This window comes from Propithecus coquereli, unplaced genomic scaffold, assembly GCF_000956105.1.
Source record: "Propithecus coquereli isolate 6110/MARCELLA unplaced genomic scaffold, Pcoq_1.0 Scaffold18, whole genome shotgun sequence".
Classification (NCBI taxonomy): Eukaryota; Metazoa; Chordata; class Mammalia; order Primates; family Indriidae; genus Propithecus; species Propithecus coquereli.
This window is the reverse complement of record NW_012142745.1, coordinates 651193-661094: the sequence shown is the minus strand read 5'-3', so window position 1 is coordinate 661094 and position 9902 is coordinate 651193. Positions and strand designations below refer to the sequence as shown.

Below are 9902 nucleotides of genomic sequence, written 5' to 3'. Positions count from 1 at the left end.
CCCAAAACAAAAACAAAAAAAGACTGAGCGAGCAGAGTCCAGCCCTCCATCTTAAATCTGAATAAAATTAACTCATTCAGTTAATACTGCTTCAAGTACAATCATGAAGACAGATGGAGCTGCTGAAATTCACACTAAAAAAAGAATAGGATCAAGTAGTCTGTCACCTTAATCCCTGGCACCCTCCCTTTAAAGAGTCATCCAGAAGTTATCTTTGAAGACTTGGACCGAAGGTGAGGTCCACCACTGCCCCTTGCCCCCCAATACCCTTTCAGCATAGCTTGATGAATTAAGACGTCTGTTTTAAGTTTAATAGGAGGAAAGTAATAGAAAGGAAAAGTACTAAGATTTGGAAAAGCTAGCAGCTAAAGCCAGAAACAAGGTTAAGGTCCTTGTGGCATTCAGGACTGAGAGTAGAATAGGAGAAGAGAATCGGAGAAGGGAAATGGGCGGTGGGTGTCCTTTGGCTTTACATCTTTCCCCTGCCTCCCATTCCTCCCAACAGCTCGATGCAGCTATTGGCCTGCCAGAGGGGATGTAATGCCCAGACCAACTTTTTATTGAGCTTATGCAGCTAACAGACTTGTAAACAGTGCCAATTGACAAAGTTTTGCTGAATATTACAGCTTGTGCCCACTAAACACACCTCTCTCTGAGATTAAAAACCAAAAAGCAAAGTAAACAAATACTGAGAGAGAGAATGAAGAGACACATTTTGAGTCTTCCAGGAAGGCAAAATAAAAAATCGCCACAAGGCTTGGTCCCAGGCGTTCACCATGCCTAGAGTGCTGCTGCTATCACCACTGTCTCCCCTCTCTGCCAGTGGCTATGTAGAGGTGGGGGAGAGGGTCATCTTGGGCATGCTGCAAATACAGCATTTGCTGGTGTTGACACCCTCCTGGGGCTGTGGTGGCAGACTGCTGTGACAGGAGCCCATTTCCTGGGAGTAGCAGAGGGAGCCCAGGTCCTCAGGCAGCGTGAGATGGCAGCCCATACACCTCAGCAGGGGTACCTTGCCCCTTTCTCCAGCGCAGTTCAGCACTGAGGTTGTCTATTCCATCGGCGATAAAACCTGAGCTGTTTTTCCTCATAGGTTCCCCTTCCCTTCCCCAACTTCGGGGAATAGTGGGAGGGGTAAGGGAAGATCACTGAGGGGGCAAAGGGATACCCCGGGGATCGGTGACCTGGCCCTCTTGCAGGTTCTTCACCAGTTGTGCAAGCCAGCGCTTCGTGGTGGTGTCATCTTTTAGCACCTGGGCAAAGGTCGTATCCTTCAGCTGGTCAGGGAGGCACTGCCTGAGTGCTTCACGCGCCCTACATCAGAAATAAACAAACAAACCAGGGAGACCAACAAATAAACCCACATTTTGTGGACAGGGAAGGGCCCCTTTCTTAGATATAAATATACAGAATGCTAGAATCTAGGGCTCTGTCAGTTTACATTAAGAAGCTATTAAAGTCCTCTAAAGCTTATGTTAGGCACAGGCTCAGTGATCTTCAGAAGCTACAGTCTGCAAACACTTTCAGAATGATGACTCACTGTAGAATTTCATGAAAAAGCAAACTGGAATACAATGGCACAACAGTTTACTTCAATTCAAACTGCTTTTATAGTAAATGCTGTCAAAATACTCATGTTAGAAATATATGAATTAATAATAAATATTTAAAAAGCAGTGTATTAACAGGATATGACCCCATTTATATATAATATGATAAATTCATGAATTTTAATTCTATACCAACTTATCAGTTTATAACTTTACAGAAATTGCTTTAGTTTTGTAGTTAAAAACCTTAATAAGAGATGAGGGGTAAAAATAAAAGTATGGTAGCAGTATTCTCAGATGAACTTTTAAATGTTTCATTTTCTTTTAAAAGATGACCAGCAGAAAGTCAAATTTGAAAACCTACAAAAGGTAAATGTTAACTATTTATAGGACTATTTACAGGGCTATGTTAAACAACGACATAGCTTTCATACTCAGACTAGTTTCCTTTGTACAAGTAGAATTTTAAATAAACACAATTTTAATCTTTGGTGAAAACAGGAACCACTGAAAAACAGGACAAAATGGTCAAAGAAATAGGTACAGCTTAAATAAACTCAGTGGCAGAAGACTGAGTTCACATTATATCAAATTATCCCCATTCCTAGGAATACAGAAATCACTCCATTATGTGGTTTAGCAGAATCTAAGCAAGTGGCTTTTGGTATGAATTATGGATTTACAAAGCAAAAGGTCAAACATTTCTAAATTGCATCATATCTACAATGTATGATTTCTGGCAGAAAAATTATGAACATAGGGAGATAAAATAATTAGCTCAAGAACCTTACAGGAATCAAGGAGAGAAATGGAAATATAATTCAAGAGCCCTCTGGGCTGTGTTCCTTTCTAAGAGATCTTTGAAAGTATACTTCCCTTTCTGACCACTTGGTAGTAGTAACAGAAAGCTCAAACCACAGGAGTAATGCATCATAAGGCTTCCCTTGGAATTGTGCAGACTCTCTGGAATTTCAGACTAGGATAAAGAGTTACAGTGGGAAGATACAACTCTGATGGATTTTTAAATTCAGGACTTCAGATTTTAAAAGGAATTTAAGTTCTGGCTTAGACCAACTAAATATAGTCCCAGTGATATAGGAGCTATGCTACAAGATGCAGAAGTTATTAAGAAGAGTATTTCCCTAAAGTCCTACAAATCCTGTAAATGTTTACCTGGGATTATCTGAAAGTCGAAGGTAACATCTCACTACATGCTTCAGCAGACGGGCAGGAAGCGCTTTGGATAGCTGCAGGACCATCTTACCCTGTTTCCTCCCAAATAGGGGGAGGAGTTAGAAAAAACACACGAAACACAAAATAATTCTAATTGACACCAGAGCAGATAGTCCAAGAATCATTATACAAGATTCAAAAATTATTACTTCTAATTAGAAGACTGAAGTTGCTCAGTGCCAACTGCAAAGGGAGTAAATTGTATGATCAGAAGTAGTTGCAAAGAGTGTAGATGAAAGAACTCACCAAGATCATGGCAACATGGGAGGAACGCTCATATGTCTGACATATATAAGCCAAACCAGTATCATCTAAGAGGATCTTCTGGAGGATGAATGTTGCAACCTGGAGTAAAACAAAACTAAGGAGTTCAAAAAGTTGCTCAGGCTGATCTTCCAATTGGCTATTGATTTGCTCTGGCATGACTTTTAATCAGAAAATTGAGCAAGCAGAGATTCTTGTATATTATACACAACTTAGTCTATCATATATAGATAGTACAAAAAAAATTACCATATTGAACATTACTATGTGCCAGAATTTTTCCTAAAGGCTTCACATGCTTCATCTTATTCTTACACTAAATCTATGAGGTAGGTACCATTATTATTCTCATTTTACATAAAAGGGTAGGCTCTGGGTAATTATCAAATTCTTAAAAACTCAGAGATTTTTCTTAGTTATTGAACATCTACTATGTGCTAAGTATAACTGCCGATCACATGCATTTGCTTTAATATTTCTCAAATGAGATATATTGTTTCCTTTCTTCATTGTTGAAATATAAGCAATGAAGTAGCTGGAGGAAAACATAATCTCCTGGTATGGGATATAAAATATGACCTAGTAGGTAATATATTTGGAAGAGAACAATGAAGTCTTACAGTGTTTTGTAACAAACTCACTGTAAGAGCCAGAATAAGCTAAAACATTTGAATTACCATCTATACAGCAGTATTTATGAAAATGGCGATTTCTCTAGGAAAGACTCAGAACATAAGTAGCTTTTTCAAGTCCCTTATTATTCCAAAGGGGAGGGCAGAGACAGATGGTAGGAGGGAGAGATTCCTGAATTTGTGTTGTGTGAGTAGCATGTAGAATATGCTATTTTCTTCTAGTATTTTTCCTAAATAATATATAAAAATACTAATACTTATATAGTTATTCTTGTTAGCGTGGTGGATCAGAGCATAGTCAGATTGTTTGGGTTCAAATCTCAGCTCCATCATTTCTATGTGACTTTGGGCAAATTACTTAAACACTGTAAGCCTTCATTTCCTCATCCGTACTATGGAGATGACAATTGTGAGAAACTGATGGAATAACGCACATACGGTACTTAAAATATTAATAATAACTGGCACATATAAGGCACTTAGTAAATGCTGATTATGCAGTAATCAGGATTTATGAAATAGGAATATCATAGCTGAGAATACCAAGATCCCTTTTTACAATCTACACAGAATCAGGAGCATTACTTACTAAATAACATATACTGTCTGTTGTCTATATTCAATTATCACAGATCTAAATCATAGATTACCTTACTAATATACTGTGATGTTATTGGAATTTTAAACACTTATTTAAAAAAAATTCCTTATAGCAATTAGTTTGAGAGATCTTTCTTTTTACAGACATGGTCTCACTCTGTTGCCTAGGCTGGAGTGCAGCGATGTGACCACAGCTCACTGCAACCTCGAATTCCTGGGCTCAAATAATCTTTCTCCCTTAGCCTCCTGAGTGAGCCAGGACTATAGGCACATGCCACCATGCCCAGCTAATTTTTTAAACTATTTTTTGTAGAGATGGGGTCTCGCTATGCTGCCCAGGTTGGTCTTGAACCCTTGCCTCAGCAATCCTCCTACCTCGGCCTCCCAAAGTGCTGGGATTACAGGTGTGAGTCAACGTGCCTAGCTAAGATCCTTTTTAAAAAATATATATACTTTAATCTAAGGTTTCATTATATCTCAATCTTCTGTTGGTATTCAGGCAATGCACAACTTAAAGAATGTTCTGTAATAAAATAATTTTGGCACATGCTTTCCTAACGGAAGAATTTTGTCTTCATTAAAGAGATATCACCAGAGTAGAAAAAGGTCTTTTTCTGCTGCAGCTGTAAGAAGCCAACTTAAAAAACCTATTCATAGGTATCTACTAATGAAAGATAACAGAGTACGGTTGTATGCATTCCAATGTTTTCCCTGAAATCCACTGAAATTAACAAAAGGAACTAAAATTAGGGAAGAAATGGGAGAAGAAAAGTATGAACATAGATCCACATTATCTTCTATGAATGTAAGCAGAAAACTGAGGACAGAGGTATAAATACCTCCCTAACACTGCCCCCACCCCCGCCCCAACTGGTAGACTTGGGGGAAAAGTATTTGGAAATATAACTTGATTTTAAAGCTCAGGTCATATCACTTCTCTTTATATCCAAGAGACAAACAGCAATCCTCGATAGAAATGTTCCACAAGGAAACTTTTATGAAGACATACATCAAGAAGTAACAAGTAATAATTACCTACACCTTCAAAGAAATTGAAGAGAACATACACTTTTAAAAACATTTAAAAAAAAGAATTCTGGGTCAGGCGCGGTGGCTCACGCCTGTAATCCTAGCACTCCGGGAGGCCGAGGTGGGTGGATTGTTTGAGCTCAGGAGTTCGAGACCAGCCTGAGCAAGAGCGAGACCCCGCCTCTACTAAAAATTAGAAAGAAATTAATCGGCCAACTAAAAATATATAGAAAAAAATTAGCCGGGCATGGTGGCACATGCCTGTAGTCCCAGCTACTTGGGAGGCTGAGGCAGAAGCATCACTTGAGCCCAGGAGTTTGAGGTTGCTGTGAGCTAGGCTGACGCCACGACACTCACTCTAGCCCAGGCAAAAGAGTGAGATTCTGTCTCAAAAAAAAAAAAAGAATTCAAAAAGAAAAGAAAATATTCAAAGAATAGCTGAAAAGATAGGAGATGTGAGAGGGCAGACACTAAGAAAAAAATTTGAGTATAAAATGAAACTGCTACATATATATAGAATATTTCTGGAAGGATACAAGAAAGTGGTAATAGTGGTTATCACTGGGGAGAATAATTGAGAGGCTGAGGTAGGAGGAGATTTACTTTTATTTGTATACTTGTTTATACTATTTAAATTTTTTAAGTTCATGCATGTGCTATATATTCAAAATGAAAATTTCAAAAATAGCCAGGTGGTGGCACCTGCCAGTATCCTAGCCCCATGGGAAGTTGAGTGGGGAGGATGGCTTGAGCGCAGAAGTTTGAGGCTACAGTATGCTACAAATGTGCCTGTGAATAGCCACTATACCCCAGCCTGGACAACACAGTGAGCTCCTGTCTCTTAAAAAAAAAAGAAATCCTAAAACTTGGGGAGGCTGAGGCAGGAGGAGGCTCCCTTGAGCTCATGAGTTCAAGACCAACCTGAACAAGAGTGAGACCCCATCTCTACTAAAAATAGAAAAATCACCCGAGTGTCACGGCATTGCCTGTAGTCCCAGCTACTCAGGAGGTTGAGGCAAGAGGATGGCTTGAGCCCAGGAGTCTGAAGTTGCAGTGAACTATGATGATCCCACTGCGCTCCACCCAGGGTGACAGAGTAAGACTCTGTCTCCAAAGAAAAAAGCCAGCACAATGTACAACCTAAGTTAAAAAGCACATACCGTTTTAGAAAGTTCACTTCCAGATTCCATAATGCGCAAACACAAAGGGATAATTTCTGTTGTCAATAAAAAGTTGATTACCTCTTGCTCATCTGTTTTCACCAGGGCCCCTAAAGAAAATATGGACAAACAGAATTATTTTAGAGTCAGCGTTTCCAGTTAAAATTAACTCTGCATTGTTTCTCCAGTGAGTTGTGAAATTTAAATAACAGAGAACACAAACTGTGGTTCGTATGCAAGGGAATCAGAATCCATTTTTTACCATTAACTATGATCTTAGCTGTAGGGTTATCAGATTGAGAAAGTTCTCTAGGCCGGGCGTGGTGGCTCACGCCTGTAATCCTAGCACTCTGGGAGGCCGAGGCGGGCGGATCCTTTGAGCTCAGGAGTTCGAGACCAGCCTGAGCAAGAGTGAGACCCCGTCTCTACTAAAAAAATAGAAAGAAATTAGCTGGACAACTAAAAATATATAGAAAAAAATTAGCCGGGCATGGTGGCGCATGCCTGTAGTCCCAGCTATTCAGGAGGCTGAGGCAGGAGGATTGCTTGAGTCCAGGAGTTTGAGGTTGCTGTGAGCAAGGCTGACGCCACGGCACTCTAGCCCAGGCAAAAGAGTGAGACTCTGTCTCAAAAAAAAAAAAAAAAAAAGGACAAAGTTCTCTATTCCTAGTTTTCTGAGAGTTTTTAACATGAATGATGCTGAATTCTGTCAAAGGCTTTTTAAAAATTCATCTACAGAAATGACCACATCTTTTTCTTTTTTAGTCTATTGATGTGGTCAATCATACTGACAGATTATTGAAAGCTGAACTGGATTTATATTCCTGGGATAAACCCTACTTGGTTACAATGATTCTTTTTACATAATATTGATGGATTTGATTTGTTAGCACTTTGTCAAGGATTTCTGCATCGATGTTCATGAGTGATACTAGCCTATGGTTTTCTTTTCTTGTAAAGTCTTTGTTTTTTTTTTTTTTTTTTAAGCAGAGAAAGCTATCTGAAGGTCTTTGGTTTTATTATCAGAGTAATACTGGCCTCACAGAGTTGAGAAGTATTCCCTTTTCTCCACATTCTAGAAAAGTTTTGTAGAATTGTTTTATTTCTTCCTTAAATTTTTGATAGAATTCACTAGTTATGGGAGAATAGCTTAGAAGAAAAATAAACAAAAAAGACAGTGCTGTGTGTATGTAATCTCAGTTACCCAGCTCCTCAAGAGTCTGAGGTGGGAGGATTACTTGAGCCCAGGCATTCAAAATGAGCCTGCGCACCACAGTGAGACCTCATCTCTTGAAAGAAAAGAATGAAAGAAAGAAAAGAAAAGAAAAGAAATTCCAAATTCTAACTCTTATTCCTATAATACTCTTTGAATCAAGTTCTTATTCTTTACTCTCCTTATAATTCCAGTAAATGTTTCTATATATATGCTGAATTTGATCCTAAATGTTGGGTCTTATTAACAACACTTAGAATGATGCTTGATAAGAGTCATCACATTCCTTATACTCATTTATTAGTGAATGAGACAACCTTAAAGACAAAAATGAACACTGGTGAACAAAAGCTGAGAGGCAAGACGAAACACCCAACTAAGACTATTATTATGAATGGGGATTTTAAGCTTGCAAAACAATTCTAATAACTTACCAATAACTCCAAGGCTGGTGAGCCGAAGATACTCAAAGGGACGCGTTTTGCTCACAGTGTGCAAAAAGGGGTACAAAAAAAGTGGGATGTGTGCTGCGAGAAATGCTGATCTGGAAGAAAAAAACAATCACATTCAGAGCTCAGAGCTGATTTCAAAAGATCCTGAACATTCGAATTTCCAGGTGGTTAATTCTGTAAGGACTATAACATTGTCAGAGCAAGGAATCTTTAGGAAAGAATGTTATTAGTCATAGGTCTTGACCAATCATTCTGAAATGGGGTGATTTTGTCCCCCTCTCTGGTGACATGTGGCAGTGTCTGGAGACATTTTTGGTTGTCATGACTAAGGGTTATTGAGTGCTATTGGCATCCAGTGGGCCGAAGCCAGAAATGCCATTAAATATCCTACAATGCACAGAACAGTCCGCTCCCACCTTCCTCTTCCCACTACAAAGAGTTATCCAGCCCAAAATTTCAGTGGTGCCAAGGTTAGAAACCCTAGTCTATGTCAAGGCGGTTAAGAAAACACATGATTTTTCCTGCAACCAGCACCGAGTACCTTAAAAACTGATTAACTTAAAATACCCAACGGTGGATTTAAAAAAATAGGCCATAAAATGCTATTAAGTGCCCAAGAGATTTCCTAGATTACCTCTTTCACCTAATTTATGACTGAATAATAATATTCACAAGTGCATTCGAATAAAACCTTATAAACGAAGACAACAGAATAAAGCAGCCATTATCAGGTTTATCTGCTTTGCGTAAATGCACATTTTACTTTTTGGTTAGAGCATTTCAGACACACTAAGCATTCTGAAAACAATTCAATCTGCAGCTACTCTATCAGGCAACTAATATAGAAATTAGTCTATTACTTTATATTATTTATAGTTACACCTTATAGGAGAGCTTTTTAACACTCGAAGTACTCTTGCATTTTTGTCGAGTGCTTGAAAATAATTTTCTTAGTAACTTCTCTAAAGCTTTGTACGGTCAGCGCCAACCTAGCACTCATATTTCGTAAGGAAACTTGACAAACAGAGGAAAGTCTTTAATAAAATGACTATTAAGTGTTTTCAGGGCCATAAGAGCCACGAAGCAGATTCTTGAACAGGATTTCCCTTTTCTTAATTTTTCAGATAAGGCAGGATGGCAAAAAAGTTTTAAGTTACATGCCAATTCCCATCTGTTACAGTGGCTGTCCAGAATGCTATGTTAAGGATTCCGAAGTCAAATCTGGGTTCAGGGGCAAAATGTACTGGAAAAATATTTACTGAACTCCGATTATATGCCATACACTATGTCTCACACATGACATAGTGTCTACTATAGATTTGGGAAGGGGAAGTGCTGTATGCCTGACACCTTTGCTGTGATGTGAACACTGCTCCTTTAAAGTTCATTGGGTAAAAAGTAAGTAAAAGTCCTGAAGATAGATACACACACCACACAAACAGTGAGCCTTACTGCATGCCCTTCCTCTCATTATTTGGCAAAAGTTTAGGACCATATTCGACAAAAACCTCCCCACTCACCCAAAGCACTTACCTGGTTTCTGGATGTGATGCCACACATTGCAGTAATGCCAGAGCATTGCAAACTCTGTTAGACTGGTGTGCTGTCAAGGTAGGTGGGTTGATAGATGGATAAATATTTACAATTTCCTAAAAAATGAAAACCAGCACCAGATGTATAATAATGTAAAACTAATGTATAATAATGGATAACTAATCATAAAATGAATCCCTATGGTACTAAAGCAAAAAAAGTAAAAAACCAGAAAC

The 9902-nt window shown here is 38.7% G+C and overlaps 1 protein-coding gene across 1 annotated transcript in view; it reads right to left on the bottom strand.

Annotated features, from left to right (window-relative positions):
• Window positions 1-287: 287 nt before the first annotated feature.
• The window catches only part of RQCD1 (RCD1 required for cell differentiation1 homolog (S. pombe)), a 22013-nt gene continuing 12398 nt past the window's right edge, over window positions 288-9902 (bottom strand). The window contains exons 3-8 of the mRNA XM_012642591.1: window positions 9667-9782; window positions 8116-8225; window positions 6469-6578; window positions 3030-3128; window positions 2724-2815; window positions 288-1314 (exon numbers count right to left, since the gene is read on the bottom strand). Of these exons, the coding sequence (XP_012498045.1) occupies window positions 1146-1314; window positions 2724-2815; window positions 3030-3128; window positions 6469-6578; window positions 8116-8225; window positions 9667-9782 (696 nt within the window). The 3' untranslated portion in view covers window positions 288-1145. The remainder of the gene's footprint in view (window positions 1315-2723; window positions 2816-3029; window positions 3129-6468; window positions 6579-8115; window positions 8226-9666; window positions 9783-9902) is intronic.